This window comes from Montipora capricornis, chromosome 7 (genome assembly GCF_036669925.1).
Source record: "Montipora capricornis isolate CH-2021 chromosome 7, ASM3666992v2, whole genome shotgun sequence".
NCBI classification, from domain to species: Eukaryota; Metazoa; Cnidaria; class Anthozoa; order Scleractinia; family Acroporidae; genus Montipora; species Montipora capricornis.
Window position 1 is genome coordinate 44,367,274 of NC_090889.1, and position 21,350 is coordinate 44,388,623.

The window sequence follows — 21,350 nt, forward strand, 5'->3', positions numbered from 1 at the left end:
CATCTAAAGAATACAAATATCTACAATTAAAGTTAATAAAATCATTAATTACATAAGTAACACCCAAAAAATTAGTATGACGTAATGATAAATTTTGCAAAATCAAAGCGGATTTTATGTAGACTCTAATACTATGTGTTTAAGAAATCAAGTGAACTTTCCAACAGAGTCAACTTCTCGTCATTAATATTTGATTTCCTCCAAAATCTCACGAGTAATTAAACCGCGACATAATTATCTTTAAAAAGGACCACAGAGACGAATAGAAACTACGCAAATAAGTAAATAAAACTCTACAAAAAAAGGCCTGCAATGAACTAGAAGTCCAAAATACACTATAGCAAGTCCGACCTCCATCATTTCGAGAGATCAAAACTCAAAACCCTTTATTTTATTTCAATACTCTAATAATATGATCAAATAACTGAAAGAAAGGCAATTAGACCAAATTGTATTTTCGATTTCTCGCACAAAAAAACTGCCCGGTAAATAACCTACTACAGTACGCGACTCCAACCATAGCGATTCAATAACTATAATTTTACGATCAAAAATACGCCAGAGAACCGCTGAAAACACCCTGATTTCAATTTTATGCTCATTCCTCAGTAAGGGAACTTAAAAGAATGCCAATTTGGCCAAATTATATTTTCGATTTCTCCCACAAATTTGCTCGTCATAAAACTGCCCGGTGAATAACGTACTATAGTACGCGACTCCAGCCATAGCGATCCAATAAAAGTGCTTTTACGATCCGAAATACGCCAGAAAACCGCTAAAAACGCTCTGATTTCAATTTTATGGTCATTCCTCAGTAAGGGAACTTAAAAGAATGCCAATTTGGCCAAATTATATTTTCGATTTCTCCCACAAATTTGCCCGTCATAAAACTGCCCGGTGAATAACGTACTATAGTACGCCACTCCAGCCATAGCGATCCAATAAAAGTACTTTTACGATCCGAAATACGCCAGAAAACCGCTAAAAACGCTCTGATTTCAATTTTATGCTCATTCCTCAGTAAGGGAACTTAAAAGAATGCCAGTTTGGCCAAATTATATTTTCGATTTCTCCCACAAATTTGCCCGTCATAAAACTGCCCGGTGAATAACGTACTATAGTACGCCACTCCAGCCATAGCGATCCAATAAAAGTACTTTTACGATCCGAAATACGCCAGAAAACCGCTAAAAACGCTCTGATTTCAATTTTATGCTCATTCCTCAGTAAGGGAACTTAAAAGAATGCCAATTTGGCCAAATTATATTTTCGATTTCTCCCACAAATTTGCCCGTCCTAAAACTGCCCTGTGAATAACGTACTTTAGTATAAATACACAGGTGATTATACAAAATCGCGCGCTCTCATTGGCTCGCTATTTCGGATTATCAGCCGATAATCACCTGGACGGACAAAATGGCTGCCAGTAGTGGTTTTGCCACTGTAAGTGAAGATGATTTCGCGTTGAAATGTTTTTTTTCGCTTTTTTGAAATAATCACCTGTGTATTTATACTAAAACAATTATTCGCCTCAGGCTCAGTGATTATCGGTGAATATTCACCTCGACTTCGTCTCGGTGAATATTCGTTAATCACTTCGCCTTCGGCGAATAATTGTTAAATAGTACACCACTCCAGCCATAGCGATCCAATAAAAGTACTTTTACGATCCGAAATACGCCAGAAAACCGCTAAAAACGCTCTGATTTCAATTTTATGCTCATTCCTCAGTAAGGGAACTTAAAAGAATGCCAATTTTGCCAAATTGTATTTTCGATTTCTCCCACAAATTTGCTCGTCATAAAACTGCCCGGTGAATAACGTACTATAGTACGCCACTCCAGCCATAGCGATCCAATAAAAGTGCTTTCACGATCCGAAGTACGCCAGAAAACCGCTAAAAACGCTCTGAGTTCAATTTTATTCTCTTTCCTTAGTAATAGACTTCAACTTAATTCGTTTTCCATTTTCGGAGCTAAGCTGTGGAATTGCCTGAAGCCTGAACTGCGTAAACTTAGGAAAAAACCCTTCAAAAATAAACTTCATCAATTTTTGCTTGCGGTACTTGGTAATGAGGATGATTATGTTGATGTCTCTACGTTAATGTTAAAAATTACTAATTATCATTAATTAAGCTCTAGTAGCTCTTATTATTCATTTCTTATGTTATGTGTATTATTATAGTTCTTGCTCTTCTATGTAAATTCTAGCTATCTGTGAATATATGTGTATATCTATTTCTATTATTATTATTATTATTATTATTATTATTTATTTATTTATTTATTAAACACTGATGTAATTTTATTGTAAATTATACAATCCGCCCCGATTAGCTTTGCTATTTGCGGGTTGTATAAGATTATAAATTCTGTTTTTATAAAATTAATTTAATAAATGATGATGATGATGATGATGATGATAGAACTGAAAAGAATGATAATTTGGCGAAATTTAATTATCGATTTTACGCACAAATTTGTTCGTCATAACTCGGCTCGGGGGCAAATACCCTGATATACATGTATTAGCGAATTCTGACCTGAAACTGTGAACTAAAAACGATGCAAGCTGGACTCAGTGGAACATTTTAGGAAATACATCCCTCCAATATGTTAAAATATGTTTATTTAAGCTAATTCTGCTAGCTAACTTAGTAAATGTATTTCAACTCAAATGTTGTGGAAATATACGGTTCGTCGGGGATTAATTTCCCATTGGAATGTGGGCATATTCTACATAGACTGTCTATATTTACCTATGTTATCCTGTAATACACTGTATTTGAATTAGAATACAAATGTCATTCATTCTTTACTCCCGATTTTCTCTTCGCTCGATAGGCCGCCATTATTGTCACATTTCCTGTACTATGGTACGTACTATAGCGGGTGATGCCCTCGTAATTTGGTGCACTGTCAGCGGGTATCACCCATAGGGGTTGTGTGAATCGAATGTCAGTAGTTAGTGATCGGTGTGACGCAATCTCGTACCCAGAGTCCTCGGGCTTTTTGGCCAGCGGGTGAGCGCCCGGAGAGACTCTGGGATAATCGATTTGAACTATATTTTTGATTGGCCGATTGCGTAGCAATGGCAGTCCGACAGGAAGTCGGTAAGTAATTCGGAAGCCCCAGAATTTGGAGGGACATTCAAAATCTAAAACTAGTTTCAGTGCTGTTTGATTTTTTCTTCCTCAGAAATATATAAATCACAAAAATAATAAAACGACGAGGTTTGAACTATGTCTTATACCGCACGGGAATTTTCTCACGCTGCTAAAAAGTGATTACTGTTGCTGTTGCAAAAGTACTGTGGGAAACATTACATCCGTCTCTTTGACGCGAAATCCGTAGAATAAGGTCTTGTCGAAGCCATTCACAATTACGGAAACATCAAATTGTAGAAGAAGAGGACATTTGTGTCGTTTCCACAAAAAATTTATCGATCGTGTTGCTTGCTCGATGGCATTCTCATTGCATTCTGAACGATGGAATGTACGCTGAAACACCAAAAATACACTCACCGAAAGTGTCAGAGGTTTCATCTTCATTTGCTCTTACAGCAAGCGAATGATCATTTCTCCAGTTTCTTTGTGTGTAAGGCTAAAATTCTTGTTTCTCGAACACTTTCAACCCGCCACTTCTACTGTTAACGGTTTTCTCTTTTCTGCTTCCGTTTAAACTCAACCATACGTCATAAGACCGGAACCCACGTTTTCTGGGAAAATGGAGTCGATTATCCCAGAGTCTCTCCGGGGGTTGGTACTTTAAGTAGTGTTATTAAAGTGTATCATAATAGTATGTAATTATATCAAGGATGTATTAAAGCCTTAAATTGTTATATATAAAGGTATATACCAGTGAATTTCCATGTATACCCATATATATTCATGTATACCCATGTATATCCATGTATGCCCATGTATGTTCATGTATACCCATATATATTCATGTATACCCATGTATATCCATGTATACCCATATATATTCATGTATAACCATGCATAGCCATGTATATCCATGTATATCCATGTATATCCATATACAGCAATGTATTTCCATGTATATCCATGTTCAGCCATGTATGTCCATGTATACCCATGTATATCCATGTATAACCATGTATTTCCATGTATACCCATATATATTCATGTAGACCAATGTATGCCCATGTATGCCCATGTATATCCATGTATAACCATGTATGTCAATGTATACCCATGTATATCCATGTATAACCATGTATGTCCATGTATACCCATGTATGTCCGTGTATACCCATCTACATCCATGTATAACCATGTATAGCGATGTATATGCATGTATATCCATGTATGCCCATGTATGTCCATGTATACCCATGTATATCCATCTATAACCATGTATGTCCATGTATATCCATGTATAACCATGTATTCCCATGTATACCCATATATATTCATGTATACCCATGTATGCCCATGTATAACCATGTATATCCATGTATGCCCATGTATAACCATGTATATCCATGTATAACCATGTATGTCCATGTATACCCATGTATATCCATGTATAACCATGTATGTCCATGTATACCCATGTACGTCCATGTATACCCATGTGTATTCATGTATACACTATTGCACTGCTTATGCAAACAGTTGTTGACTATGAAATGATATATGAAATATGGTGAACTGCGGATGTGAAATCAAGTGAAACTATGATCCTCGCAGTTATGAACGCAATTTTAGCAATTGCGTAGGGATGAGCGCGCATGGGTGTGTATGAATATAAATGGGTATCCATGGGTATAAATGGCTTAAGGCTTTACATGAATATACATGGTATACATAAGCATGCATAGATATACATGGCTGTACAAGGATATACGTGGCTGTACATGGACAGAAAAGGATATACATGGGTATACATCGGTATACATGGATATACATAGGCATATATGGGTGTACATGGCTGTACATGGATATACATGGATGTACACGGATAAAAATGCCTGTACACGCATATACAGAGCTGTACATGGCTATACATGGATGTACATGGATAGACATGGGTATACATGGATATAGATGGCTGTACATGGATATACATGCCTTTACATGGAAATACATGGATATACATGGCTGTACATGGATATACATGATAATACATGAATATATACGGGTATACATGGATATCCATGGGCATATATGGATATACATGGTTGTACATGGATATACATGCCTCTATGTGGATATACACGGGTATACATGGATATACATGGCTGTACATGGATATACACGATAATATATGGGTATCCATAGGTATACATGGACATACATGGCTGTATATGGATATTCATGGATATACACGGGTGTACATGGATAAACATGGATATACATTGCTGTACATGGATATACACGATAATACATGGGGTTACATAGACATACATGGATATACACGAGTGTACATGGATATACATGGATATACATGGCTGTACATGGATATACATGGATATAAATGGCTGTACATGGATATACATAATAATACATGAATATACACGGGTATACATGAGTATACATGGGTATACATGGGTATACATGAATATATATGGTATACATGGAAATATATGGGTATACATAAATATATATGGGTATACATGGACATACATGGTTATACATGGATATACATGGGTATACATGGGCATACATGGGTATACATGAATATATATGGGTATACATGGAAATACATGGTTATACATGGAAATACATGGGTATACATGGACATACATGGTTATACATGGATTTACATGGGTATTCATGAATATATATGGGTATGCATGGATATACATGGGGATACATGGGTATACATGGACATACATGTATACATGGACATACATGGTTATACATGGATATACATGGGTATACATAGAGATATATGGGTATACATTGATATACATGGCTGTACATGGATATACATGAGTATACATGGCTGAACATGGATATACATGGAAATACATTGCTGTATATGGATATACATGGATATACATGGCTATGCATGGTTATACATGGATATATATGGGTATACATGGACATAAATGGGTATACATGGACATACATGGTTATACATGGATACAAATGAGTATACATGGACATACATGGGTATACATGGATATACATGGGTATACATGAATATATATGGGTATACATGGACATACATGGATACACATGGGTATACATGGACATACATGGGTATACATGGATATACATGGGTATACATGAATATATATGGGTATACATGGACATACATGGTTATGCATGGATATACATGGGTATACATGGACATACATGGTTATATATGGATATACATGGGTATACATGGCTATACATGGGTATACATGAATATATATGGTATACATGGAAATACATGGTTATACATGGATACACATGGGTATACATGGACATACATGGGTATACATGGATATACATGGGTATACATAAATATATATGGGTATACATGGACATACATGGTTATACATGGATACACATGGGTATACATGGACATACATGGGTATACATGGATATACATGGGTATACATGAATATATATGGGTATACATGGACATACATGGTTATACATGGATACACATGGGTATACATGGACATACATGGGTACTCATGGATATACATGGGTATACGTGAATATATATGGGTATACATGAACATACATGGTTATACATGGATATACATGGGTATACATGAATATATATGGGTATACATGGACATACATGGGTATACATGGATATACATGGGTATACGTAAATATATATGGGTATACATGGACATACATGGTTATATGCTGATATACCTCTTTTATATAATTTATGTCCTTTATGATACACTTTAATAACCCTACTTAAAGTACATACCGCGGGTGAGCGCGCTCACCCGCTGGCCAAAAAGCCCGAGGACTCTGGGTACGAGATTGGGTGTAACGTGGTTAGTTCATTGCAGACTGCACTGGAACTTCCAAGACCGAGCTTAGCTTTTCCTTAAGGTTAGTAACCAAGAGAAAACACTTGAATCAATAATCATATTACTTAGAAAATATCTGTTTAGTAAGAACTGACCCTAATTTGTGGACTGTTTTAATGGCTTCCATTGAAAAGGAAATCGATCGAAAGTTACCTTTAAATTCGTGGTTTGATCCATGGTGAGTCAATAGCAGCGGCAAGTATAGTTTAATTGGCCCAGCTGAATTCTCTGTCTTTAAAAAGCGTTTATTCTCATTCGGCAGGTTAGTTTGGTAACAGGGAATGCACAGGGAGCGATTGTAATAGTTAATCTTGATGGTTTAACGGATGATCCTAAGACAGGCGATCTGTTATTGAAGGAAGATTCAAAATTGGGTACGCCCGCGTTTCGTTCGTTTTCCAGAACTGATACGTTTGGGAAAGAAAAGACCTATACATGTAAAAGACTTGAGAATTAAAAACGAGTAAACTAGTGAGCTGAGGAGGTTACAAACAACGTAAAAACACTTGCTGTTGATGCTGGCGGGGCTTGATCGATTAAGCGTTGTCTGCGTTGTGGGCTGCCTCTCTCGGAACGTATTGCTTTCCTTAGGGTGCCCACAAGGAATCGCCGTAATTATTTTGGTCGCCTAGCTACAATTCACATCATAAATTTATGGGATCATTGGCTGCTAACAAGAGGACAAATCGAAAGTAATCATTTTATTTATTAAGGTAAGGTCTATTGTTCTCTGACCCGCACGAATAGCGGAAATATTATATTACGCTGTCATTTCTGGAGCGACCTTACAGCGGCGTCCTCTGACGAACAAGGCATATAACAATATATATGTGCAAGTACTAGAATTTGGCCTTCATTTTGGAGTTCCTGTACGCTTCGCTTTCCGCGCATGAGGTCTTAGCTTCTCTCTCCTTTCTTTGCCAAAAGTCGCACTACGTGACAGCGACCCGTGACAATCAAAGCTAATCATAACTCAGTCTTGCTCATTTTGAGACGCTCAGTGTCTAAGATAATGACCTCAATAATTTGAGAAAGCATCTTCTGCTGAACAAGAGTTTAGGTTTCATTTCCGTTTCATTTTAATTACGCCACTATCTTTACTATTTTAGAAAAAAATGAAAATGAAGTATTAAGCTTTGGGCAATTAATGAAATTGAAGGCATCCTTGGGGTGAAAAGAGCCTTTTTCCCTTTGCATGACCTGTGTTTGACTGAACATTTTTCCTTAGACCCATGCCACTAATGTAAAGGTTACACCTTTTTGGTGCTGGCGCAGGGAAAGTCGCAAAAATCTGACTGCTTCTTTGCACTCGAATTTTTGGCGAGTATCCCTGATTCACCATTACAAATATATCATCTGTTCATTTCATCTGCCGGGGTTAACAATTGCCATCTCAGTCATTCATTTCAGGGTCAGAAATGTACGGCACCTTCCAGTGAAATCCTTCCACGCGCACTTCTATTGAAACCGTGGGAAACTTAACGTTGTTGTGAAGGACTAAAACAATATGGATGTTTTGCGACAGTTCTTGTCATGGCAAGACGGCGTGACCAACTTTATATCTCCAGTAAAGGAATGAAATGCAAAAGGCAATACAAAAAAAAAATAGAAATAAATAAATAAAAATGGGAAAAAGAAAGAAAGAAACATGGAAGCCAATCAATTAATTTACCATCCATTTATTTTGTTGGAGTTGATACTCAATAAGACTTGATTATATCAAACACTGGACTGGCCGTAAATAAACTATAATTATGAGTATTTGTGGATCTTTTTGGTATTCCAAATGGAAAACCCTTTAAACCTGAAAAAAGAGCCGTTGTTTTTTGAATGGGACTCTTGATGAAAATAGTTTTTTTATAATGGAGACGGAGAAAATTGAAGTCAAGCAGGGCAGGCCCTAAAGGGTTAGAGTAATTGTCTTGTGCGTGGAGGCTTGTTATGGGGACTGGTAACAGGTAAAATTGAACCATGCATTTTGCAACTTCACTGCATGCAATCGAGGCTATAAGCAGACATCCCTGATGAATCTCGCTCTGATCGACTACATCCAAAGTGTTTATGTTGCTATCACTTTCTTGGTCACAGTTACATCAGTATGGGGTTTTGATAAGAAAAATATAGTTTTCTGCGCGCTGGCACTGAGTGTGACTTCTTTCGAAGTCAATGGTGCACATAAACTTGACACATTGGGTTTAGTATATTGAGAATAACCCAAACCTTAACCACATTTTGTGGTAATTTTTTAAAAACCAAATTGAATTTAGAAGGTATTTTTACGCCTCCAATAAGCCAACCCCTCTCGCAGTTCTTCTTAAAATTCCTTAATATAATATTAGTTAAATGAGATCAATCAAGAGTGATCATAACATGCACATGTATATATATTTCTTATTTCTTATTTCAGTCCGAAGACGAAACATGAAACGTAAGAAACGAGGTAACGCGTGTGACGTTGGTTATGTTGTTTTTGCGTAGAGCGAGTAGTACAAGAGGCGGGCAGGAGCCGTTGAGATCAGGAGGCTGGAAGGGTTCAGGAACTCCGAAAAACAAAAAGTGGGAAGTGCATCTCTTAGAGGGTGGGGAGCGATAGTTACATGTAGCTACTTATCACCAAATCAAAAACATGAACCCAAAAATGTTTTCTACCTTTCGTTGAACGTTGTTCTGAGCCGGTTGAACAAAATTTCCAATATAAGGAAACATTAAATTGTACCCAAGGCCACTTATGTCCAGAAATTCAAGTAATAAGATGCTCGCCCGATTTTGACATCCAACACGAAGTGTCCTTTTAGTAGGTCAAAGTCATTCTGCTTCATGTACCTATTTCCAACAATAAGTAATGAAAATTTATTTTCCTATTTTATTTTATTTTTTCAGTCAAAGAGTCGGGATCGGCATCTAAAGGTATCTCAGTAAATGGAGTTAACTTTAGAACACACAAATGACAATAAGTAATTCAAATTTATTTTCCTATTTTATTTTATTTTTTCAGTCAAAGAGTCGGGATCGGCATCTAAAGGTAATATCTCAGTAAATGGAGTTAACTTTAGAACACACAAATGACAATAAGTTATTCAAATTTATTTTCCTATTTTATTTTATTTTTTCAGTCAAAGAGTCGGGATCGGCATCTAAAGGTAATATCTCAGTAAATGGAGTTTACTTTAGAACACACAAATGACAATAAGTAATGCAAATTTATTTTCCTATTTTATTTTATTTTTTTCAGTTAAAGAGTCGGGATCGGCATCTAAAGGTAATATCTCAGTAAATGGAGTTTACTTTAGAACACACAAATGACAATAAGTTATTCAAATTTATTTTCCTATTTTATTTTTTTTTTCAGTTGAGTCGAGATCGGCATCTAAAGGTAATATCTCAGTGAATGGAGTTTACTTTAGAACACACAAATGACAATAAGTTATGCAAATTTATTTTCCTATTTTATTTATTTTTTTTCAGTTAAAGAGTCGGGATCGGCATCTAAAGGTAATATCTCAGTAAATGGAGTTTACTTTAAAAACACACAAATGACAATAAGAAATGTAAATTAATTTTCCTATTTCTTTTTTTTCAGTTGAAGAGTCGGAATCGTCATCTGAAGGTAATATCTCAGTAAATGGAGTTTACTTTAGAACACACAAATGACAATAAGTAATGCAAATTTATTTTCCTATTTTATTTTTTCTTTTCAGTTGAGTCGAGATCGGCATCTAAAGGTAATATCTCAGTAAATGGAGTTTACTTTAGAACACACAAATGACAATAAGTAATGCAAATTTATTTTCCTGTTTAATTTTTTTTTTTCAGCTAAAGAGTCGGGATCGCCATCTAAAGGTAATATCTCAGTAAATTGAGTTTACTTTAGTACACGCAATTGACCTGAAACAAAGAGAGCAATATCTTACCAAAATAAGAGATTTACAAAAAACGAATGGTACTTTTGTTGTGTTCCGTATCCAAATGAAGAGTTCCCAAGTGAGTTGACACTGAAGGCTGGCAATGTGAATACCCGAAAGTGGTTTTATAGCCGGTGTTTAAGAGCGTCAACCCGGTCAAGGCAAATTAGAAAAGTATGAGTTGAAAGTAGTTAAATGTAAATTAATTTTCCTATTTCTTTTTTTTCAGTTGAAGAGTCGGAATCGTCATCTGAAGGTAATATCTCAGTAAATGGAGTTTACTTTAGAACACACAAATTGCGTGAAACAAGGAGAGCATAAACCGGGAACAACATCTTACCAAAATACAAGACTTACAAACTATGACGAGTACTTTGTTGTGTTCGGTATCCAAATGAAGAGTTCCAATTTCGGACTCATTTTGTCTTACTTCTCTGTTCTGTATCACCAGCACTTCGATATCTTTTTGCGAGAAAGGGTTGGTGGGTGGATAACAGGGAATGGGAAGAGGGAGCGTCTGAGCCATCTTTTCACTCCCAACAATCTATGGAACAGTCCAGGAGGATTTCCTTGCATTTCGTCCTCTGGTTAATAGACCTCTTATGTCCAGAAATGCAAGTAATAAGATGCATGCCCAATTTTGACATCCAACACGAAGAGTCCCTTTTGTTAAGCCTTCGTTTTTGCTGCATGTACCGATTTCCAACAATAAGGTAAGGGTAAAGGGCAGCGTTATTTTTAGCTTAGGGTAAATGCAGCTTTGTATTCTTTCATGAGGACTAGCATTTATGGGACACTTTTTGACATGAATTGTCTGTATTCCAAGAAACAAGTGATGTGAAAGTGGAGACAAGAGCAAGTGGAAACTTCGTGACGCGTATTGAAATCCGTGCGCATCTAATTAGGGACATTTGTGGACATATCCGAATGGGCCTTAATCACACGGCGGCCATGTTGAGTCCCGAGGGATTAAAAACTTTTGTTTTGGTTAATAGACCTCTTATGTCCAGAAATGCAAGTAATAAGATGCATGCCCAATTTTGACATCCAACACGAAGAGTCCCTTTTGTTAAGCCTTCGTTTTTGCTGCATGTACCGATTTCCAACAATAAGGTAAGGGTAAAGGGCAGCGTTATTTTTAGCTTAGGGTAAATGCAGCTTTGTATTCTTTCATGAGGACTAGCATTTATGGGACACTTTTTGACATGAATTGTCTGTATTCCAAGAAACAAGTGATGTGAAAGTGGAGACAAGAGCAAGTGGAAACTTCGTGACGCGTATTGAAATCCGTGCGCATCTAATTAGGGACATTTGTGGACATATCCGAATGGGCCTTAATCACACGGCGGCCATGTTGAGTCCCGAGGGATTAAAAACTTTTGTTTTGCCCGACCGAAACTTGTTTCCAAACATTTCAACTCGAGGCTCGGGATAAGAAATCTATTGTCTATAGCCAATATGGCCGCTGCACGAGTAAGGCCCATAGGCCTAACTAGGTCTGTCTTGATTGCACTGGGCACTTTTTGGATTCTGAGAGCTTTTAGCAAAATTTTAGCACGTTTTCACACTTTGGGAAACAGTCGAGCATTTTTTCGTATTTTGTTTTGAAGATCAATTTTCAGCAAACGGAGGTTCCTTAGTGATTGTAATTAAAATTGAAATATTGAACACATAAAAAGTTAAATCGTTAAAATGAGCTTGAGTCAATATTGCGTTTGAATTAAAAAAATTTAAAACCATGTTAGCTTTTAAGTCATAGATCACTAAGTTTCACCTCTCTGAGCATTTAGAAACAATGGAAGGCTAATTCTTTGGTAAAAATATTCATACCGTCAAAACTGTGAAAAACTTTCAAAAGATTTGGAACATTCCAGTGAAGTATTAAAAAAAATAATAAGTGCCATTTCTAAATTTTGCTTACTTCATTTTTTTTTTTAATTTGAAACCATTTGAGCAGTTTTACACCATTTTTGAAGCACTCGTTTAACTCTTTTTTTTTCCCAGCGCAGTTGGGACTGGTCTACTGGTGAAATATAATTTTTTTTTTCAAATTTAATGCTGCATACATGTAGGTGTAATGTAGAAATGTCATAAGACACGTAGCCGTTCTCGAGTGGCTCGCAAGCTGTTGAAACTCCTTGCAAGATCCATAATGAACAAAGGGGACTGGTTGTGTGTGTGTGTGTGTGTGGGGGGGGGGGGGGGGAGGGGAATTAGGGTACGATGGGTAGGAGCTTTTGACCTTCGTTTCTCTCCCTGCAAGCTATGGATCATTTTTGAGGACCAGGAAAGAAGCAATAAAGGAAGATTTTCATCTATTCTTTTAAATCCCGCCTTTTGAAAATCTTTTACTGATTAGGAGTAATTAACAGATGTATAATTGGTATCAAGTGAGTTGATACTGAAGGCTGGTCATGTAAATGCCCGATAAAATCAACACAACTTCACTTACCTTTGAAAAAACAGCGAAGAAAATAGCCGAGAAATCAACGCGCACAACTGCAAAGCACGTGGAATACCGTTTCGATTTGGAAATGATTGAAAAAAAAACCAAAACAACAACAACAACGACAAAAAGAAAGAAAAGGAAAAAGAGAGAAAGAAACATGGGAGCCACTCAATCAATTTACCATCCGTTTTTCGTGTTTGAGTTGATACTCAATAAGACTGGATCGTATCAAACTCTGCTCTGCCTGAAAATAGACTATATGAGCATTTGTGGATCACTAGAATGACAAAAATTATTTTGAGTGCCCCATTTACCATTGGGCGGCCTACCCAACCAGAAAGAGAGAGGTGAGTCGACGCGTGTTTTTTCACATCCATGCAGCAAGCATTCGATAACTGGCAAAGTTAGTCTGAATTGGCGGTTCTATCTAGCCCCAAACGCATAAAAAGAAACAAAACGCGACTCACGGGCCTTGTTATTGTCCCCTAAGTCGTTGTTTTCAATATGATAAAGATAACAATTCAGGGTTTCGGAACAAAAGCAAACCAGACCAGTTTTCAAAAGAGAGAACGTGACAATTGAAGTTATCAGTCACAGGCCTTAAGGGTTAGAGTTGTCTTGCCCTTGGAGGCTTGTTATGGGTACTGGTAACAGCTAAAATCGAACAATGCATTTGACTGGTGTGAGTGCAGAACTTCACTGCATGCCGAAGCTAAAAATGGACATCCCTGATGAATCTCGCTCCGATCGACTACGGCGAAAGTGCTTTGTGTAGCGATTACTGTTTGAGTTGCTGATGAGAAAGAATATTTTTCTAAGCGCAAACACTGATTGCGGCTCTTTTTGATGTCAATGGTGACACATCCAGTTTATTATACTGAGATAATGCTGTGACAATATAATTGCTACATTTTGTGATAAATTTTTAAAAGAAAAACGAATTTGTAAGGTGGAGTACTTTAAAGGTCAAGTATTCCCCAGGCACTCAGATTATGGAGAAAAATCTCGTCTGAGGCGGAAAATTGGTCGCACGGGTTCCTCGTCAGATGTCAGAATTTAAAGGCCCCCCTTCAACTGACAGGCTGTTCGACCGTTTGTTTTTGTTATGGAAATTCGCATTGCTTATCCCAGCGATCTGATTGGATGAATTTCAGCTTTGGCGGCATTTTCATATATGAAAATTGTTTCGCGGCACGCAGGTGCCTGTCGGTTGAATGTGGGCCTTTAAGTTCACATTTGGATGAGTGATTGGACAGTCTGTCGCTCACAATATCGTGAAAGAACTGGTCTTCTTGAGAGCTGCGTGATAGCATCCAAAGTGTATAGGCCCATAGTCGATCTCTTTTTTGCCAAAGATGTTAGAACTTTCGCACGTTTTACCGTGGAAGGGTTGGTTGGGAAAAGAGACCGCTTTTCCGTCGAAGACGAATCTTAAGTCTCAGACGAGTTTTTTGTTTCTTTGTGAAAACGGCTAATATGTTGATGTAGTAGAGGAAAGATGAGCTACAAATGTATTTTTTTGCATTCCATTTAATTTTTTACCATAATTGCTTGTAATCTCGCAATCTGATTAGCTAATTTGCCGTTGTCGATTGGAGTCTAGACAACGCTGTACGCGTCATACTCGCGTCAATTTGTCAGGCAATGTAATAGCATATTGCGAGAAAGTAATAGACAACGCTTGCTCTTTCTTTGTGGCATGATTTTGGTCACGCTCTGAAAGAAAAAACTTTCTTAACTTTGGCGTTGAATATTGTGGTAAAAAACAAATCGAAAGTGGTTCAGCGTTGTCTGTACTCTTATCGACAACGAAATTCGTCGTCACAGTGGTCAAAATTTGTTGTGGACTCACTCGGCTGCTCCTCGTGAGTCCACAACATTTTGACCACTGTGATGACGAATATCGTTGTCGATAAGAGTACAGACAACGCTGAACCACTTTCGATTTGTTAAATTTGCCTCCAACGTTTTTTTTCTCAAATATTGAGTAAGGCTATGGTTGTATTGATTTATCGTAACTTTTCAAGAAAGCCTTTAGAGACGAGAAAGTAGAAAACTGATTTGCAAAGTGCTAGAAAATGATCACAGTTTGTCTGTATTTTTTGGATACATATTTTATGCCACCAACAAGCCAACCGCTCTTTCAGTTCCTTTTGAAATTCCTTGATGAAATATTAGCTAAATAAGATCAATCAAGAGTGATCAGTAACATGCATATATTTTTTATTTCAGTCGTAAGTCAAAATATGGAATCTAGAAAAACAGGTAATGTATTTTGAAGTGCGGTTTATAGACGAAATGGAGAAGTGGTCCGTGCACTTCTCTGGACGAAATATACATTTCTATCGTTTATCAAGTCCTTTACGGGAACAATTGAGCCCGACAAATTGACCCGCTCCCAACTGTGTGGCATCATAGCTTAGTTATTTGAGCATTGCACCAGCATCGCAGTGAATCCCGTTGGAGCCACCTGAAATTTTCAGGTGTCTAAAAGAGACAATTTCTTCAATTGTTCAGCTAAGTGCGAAGATCACTTCTCTATTTCATGGAATCAGCTGAATTGATACTGAAGGCTGGCGGTGTGAATGCCTGAAAGTGGTTTTATACCTGTGTATTGAGCGTTAACCTTGGTCAAGGGAAAATAGAAAGTATGGGTTGAAAGTACTTGAATTTAAGTTTTTTCTATTTTAATTTTTTCAGATGAAGAGGGGAAATTTTGGAAACGTAAGATTACAGTAATTAGGCTATTACTTTAGAAGACACACTGCAAATAATGCGAAACAAGGGGAGCAAAAAATATCCTACCCGGGAGCAATATCCTACCCAACCTCGTTCCCAGGGTCTCTCTTCTCTGCCTTCAATGTCGTTGAGAAAAGACCCTCGTTCACGTTGGTCACGTGTCTTCCAGAATCTGGGAGGTTCACCAAATGTGTGTGGGGATGGGTGGCAGTAGGCTTTGTCGACATTGCAATTGATTTTGTAGCCAGATGACCATCGACAAAACCTTTGACCGCAGTAGTTTATGTACTACACATATGGAATTAGACGTAAAAGGCAAAAAGGTTGTGGTCAAATCGATCGGACGCCACAGAAAATATACTCGCGTCATTGAAGATTTCACCCGTGTGAAGGTCCGGATCTTCGAAGAATGCTAATAGTCTACGACAATTTTAAAGAAAAGAAGATTTTGTCGTGCGAGAAAACAAGCAAAACGTTTATCCGTGGGAAACAAACATGTTCAGCGATCAGCCGGTGTGATGTTATTTAAGTTATGTCACGTATCGACCTCAAATCATCAAATCAAACTGTATTAACATGTGGAGGTATTTTCTTTTGGTCTTTGATTTTCGTTTATCTTTCGAATGTTAAACAACGTGATTCCTAAAGTTGTAATCTTGTACAGTGAGTAGACAGTTTTGACTTACGATATTAATATTTCAGCAACTTCGTGTAAATTGTCGATGTCGTTAAGATAAATATTTTTGCCACTGCACGTGCACAGCGCTTTAATAGCCCCGGTAGAATAGAAGATACATTTTATAAAGCAAACGTAGTGTTTGGTGTATTCTTTTATGTTAGTGTATGTTCTGGAGAAGCAAATTTAGCTACTAACGAAATCAATTTTTGTGAACATCAATTGCCGCTCGACATTGAAGTTGTCTTGTCTGTCACAAAAGCTCTTGCTTTTAGGTTGACCACTTTTGTGGGAATTCATCTCCTGTGGGAATACAACATCAGATATTTTTTTTTAAACAATGGCTAATACTTTGTTGTATGCATTATCCAAATGAAGAGTCCCCAATAAAGACTCATTTGGCCCTTACTCCTGTGTTTGTGAGCATCTTGAATTGTTCAAGGAATTATTGTTTACACGGCATTTTTTTTGGTTATGAATAGTCCCTATCCACCTCCTTTATGTTGAATTTCTCTTGCTCTTGTTTCACAACGACACAGTTGGAGTCAAAGATAGTATAAACATAACATCATTAAGAAAAAAAACTGATCTGCTTCTACTTGCATGTAATTTAGTCAGTAAAATCATAAATTGGGGTCCCAAATTAACAGAACTCGTCAACTTTTATAAGTCACAGGGTCCTTGAGAGTATCTCCGTGCACTGTCAGCACATATCGCATGATTCATAAAGTCTGCAGTCAATGCAGGATTTTTATGCTTCATGCTTCATTTCTAAGCCTGATATTGTTGGCAAGGCGTTGCTTTTGAGCGAGCTCTTTTTTCTGGGACACAAAACAGCACCACATATGTTTGGGATATTTTGGCCAAGCCCTGTTGGGCTAGACCGTTTATTTGAAATCAGCATGGCAACCTAAGAAATACACAAATATAGAAGATATGATCCCAGCAAAGGTGAGGGCACACCCGCCATCCACAAGAAACTAAGAATAGGAGGGGGGAAGGAAAATAATCTTAACTGTCTTGAATTAGCCAGTGAAAGAGGCCCTACGCCTAGTTTCTTCACTAGTTTAATTACCTGGTTAGAGTCCATCGTCACAGTTAGTTTTTATAATCCGCAGAATTACAGGATCATAAACTGGAATTCTTGAACGAGTAACACATCCTTAGCCGTGAGGTCTAAAATTTGAAAGACTAACCGTATTTTAGTGGAAAATTCTTTCAAAAACGTAGACTGCCTCCATTGGGGAGAATCAGTCTAGCCCTCTTGTTAATTTCCATCTTATATTTTGGCTTACACTTGCTTACTCGGATAAAAGGCTTTTCGTTTTTTTGATCAAGTCCCAGGAAAAGCTAAGAGTGTTTTTTTTGTAGAATTCTGAAATTGTGAAGTTTTATAACTCGGAAGAATGAAAGAAAAGTACAGGATACTGGAAAAGTTTGGTACGTTGAGAAGGAAAATTGACCATTAAAAGTTATTCTCGGAGCGAAAGTCTAGAACACTTTCGCAAACAGGAGAAGTGACGTAGTTCTACTTTAGGGTAGGGATTTTTTTTTTATACAAAAAGATCTACTATCATTTGAGTCTTATAACTTAAGGGTATGTTTTAATAGAAAAACCTGTCTTCCTTGAAGGACGGGGGAAGTAAAGCATGGTAAATAGCTAGCGTCAAATGAGTTGATAATGAAGATCAGCAATTGAACACACTGAAGAGGTTCCTTAGCCGACGTCTTTTAAATATTAACCCGAGACAAGCTAGCCATGAAGAACAACACAGCATAGAAAGAACATTTGGTTACATACAGTACAGTGCGTTCTACCCAAGGAGGCAGCAAAATGGCTTTGCATGATTATACCGTTATCTGAATAGGTGATTTTCTTTCCTATATTATAGCAAGTGCTGCTCAAATGTTCTTTCAAAGTAGCTTTGTGTTGGACAGAACAGCGGTGTTTTGATATCAACTGAGTCCGTCCGGGTAGGGGACTGTCTACTGCTGGTGTTTTGAATCTTGCAGGGCTAGCTTTCGATACCCTTTCACCCTTCGTGGAGTTCCAAGGCTCATTTGCGTTGACTTCGAAGGGAAAGTATCACTCGCTTTAAATTAATGGCCGCATACAACTAAAATGATTTTAGTGAAATGAGTGTAAGACAACTCTGTTTGGGAGCCATTTTTGTGACCAAATGCAAGCACTGTGGGGACCGCGGTTGGAAAAAATTCCTCAATTTATCTGAAGACTGAACCGATACATCTAACAAAGCTAGGTTGGTCTACGAACTCAAGCATCGTATTACCGACATTTATAGTTGAGGTAATAACCACATGACTCAGAACACCAAAGTTGAATGGCTAAGAGAAACAAAAAACGATGTTGCGGGAGTGCCGAAACGGAACAGTATTCCGATTAAAAATAGCCGGCTGACCAAACAACTAACGAAAAATAGATAACTGGAAAGCCCCTGAACCCGATGAATTTCAACGTTTTTTGCTGAAGAATCTTACGTCGTGAATGGAGAGAACTGCCGTGTACATCAGGACTGGCTCACTACTAATCAAACACTACAGTGTCTTACTAAAGATCGGACAGTACTAGTCATTAAAGATAGAGAGAAAGGGAATGCAGCAACAAATTTTAGGCCTCTAGCTTGCCTGCCGCTTGGAGATGAACGTTATGAACACCTGGAGGAACAGAATTTATTGCCTGATGAAAAGAATGGGTGTGAATGAAACTGCAAAAGGAGAAAAACAGGTTCTGAGATGACTTGGGTGGACAACAAAAAGGCAAATGCTATGCTCCCACCTTTGTGGATCATCAAATGTTTACGAATATTTGGCGCTGCTGAAAATATGCTGTCGTTGTTGGAAAAAGTATGAATCCATGGCTGGTGGAATTGACATCAGGAGTAAGTACCCTTTTAAGTGTAGGAGAGGAATGTTCCAGGTAGACAGCCCGTCACCTCTGCTAATTGTGGTGACCCTTATTCTCTTGTCGGTGGTGTCAAGGAAGGCTAAATTAAAGCGGGTTATGATCGGAACTTTTAAGAGATATTTTATTCATCGAGATTGCATGCCTGAGTTCGCCCGATTATAAATGCTATGCCTTGCGGATTGGGTTTTGAGGTACACTTGGCATTTCTTCGGGTCGTCGAGTTACAGTCTTCAGATTGCCGTCGGACACCGAGCGCCACCGAACGAATGCTCGGCTAATCACATGGCAGAAAAAACCATAATATTCGTTTCTTTGATTTGTGGAGGATTTGTGTAGTGGCGGATTTTCCTCTGGATTTTCCTGTTGATTTCACGGTAAGTATCATTATGAATCGACTGAGATATATCATTGAAAATTGTGAGAGGTTTCAAACTGTGTTGTTGTTCTCTGGTTTGAGAAACATGTCGCTTCAGATTCTCTGCATTGTCGGTCGAGTTTGGAACGAAGGCAGTCGCATGTTATGTCAATGGCTACCATCAGCATCGACTACCACAAGGCGTTTGGCTTTACAAAATCTCCCTTCTTTGGGGCTGCCTGCATTGATCAGGTCTCCTCCTACTCGAGCATTCCCCTTCTCATTAAGAACGACTAGTTTATAGGTTAAATCTCCATGGAAAGGATGACAAACAAGTGGACACTCCTGTCAAGATTGTTCGAGTATTAAGCAAAGACATAAGGGTGGAGTTTGGAATGAGTAAGTGTGCAGCCCTGGTTATGGAAAGGGGAAAGGTATCCAAGATGTGAAACATCGTACGAAAGGCCACAAGAATAACATTATCATCGCATTCTTTGTCAGATCTTCTGGTGACCATAACAAAACACCTTGTTAATTCCACGGGAGTATATCTTCTACGCATCTCCAATCATGACTTAATATATGTAACATTACGCTTGAAGCTCAAAAGACTTCCACCGAAGAACCTTAGAAATAAAAGACTATAAGGGATTGGGTGAGGACAAAGTTAGATCCGATGTCGAAACGATGCCTTTTCACATCGGTGTAGTCTTCGATGACAAGGACGATTTGTTAAGGGCTTGGCAGCACTTAGTTAACATTACATGCAATGATCACGGTCCATCGAAAGAAGTCAGTAATAGAAGTTTATGTCGGCCTCGGATCACCAATACCTTTCGCTTTAAATCGCAGGTACAGCGCTAGCCTATTCAAGGTGGCAGCTTGATTTTAATGCCCAAACTTACAAGAAAGCTAGAAATGAGGTTATGTCGGTTCCAAAGCAAGCCAAAGCCGCATACTTCTCCAAACTGTTCACAGAAGTCAAGCAAAACTAGCGCAATTTGGAAGTCACTTAAATCCAACAGCGCATCACAAGAGCATCGTTCCTCTCAAAAGAGACTACGCTAATTTAGTACTGACTTATGAAGGGAAAGCCGGTCTGATGAATTCATATTTTGCCATGACTGAAGAATAGCTAGCACCGGCACTACCATATATGGTCAACAATCCATCACACATTCTACAAACATGCACACTCACCCTCGGCCTCTTGCAGATTTCTCGATCTCCCAGCACTCAGTGCTTAAAAAAAGCAATACCCTTAAAGCCAATAGGTAAACTAGCTC

General features: G+C 37.9%; 1 protein-coding gene across 1 annotated transcript; it reads left to right on the forward strand.

Moving 5' to 3' along the window:
* Positions 1–10,035: 10,035 nt before the first annotated feature.
* Positions 10,036–21,059, forward strand: LOC138056049 (uncharacterized). The gene is made up of 7 exons (XM_068901898.1): positions 10,036–10,157; positions 10,250–10,276; positions 10,483–10,509; positions 10,716–10,739; positions 10,831–10,857; positions 11,149–11,175; positions 20,917–21,059. Exons 1-7 carry the CDS (start codon positions 10,055–10,057, stop codon positions 21,057–21,059), a joined length of 378 nt encoding a protein of 125 aa, XP_068757999.1. The 5' UTR covers positions 10,036–10,054.
* Positions 21,060–21,350: the final 291 nt, after the last annotated feature.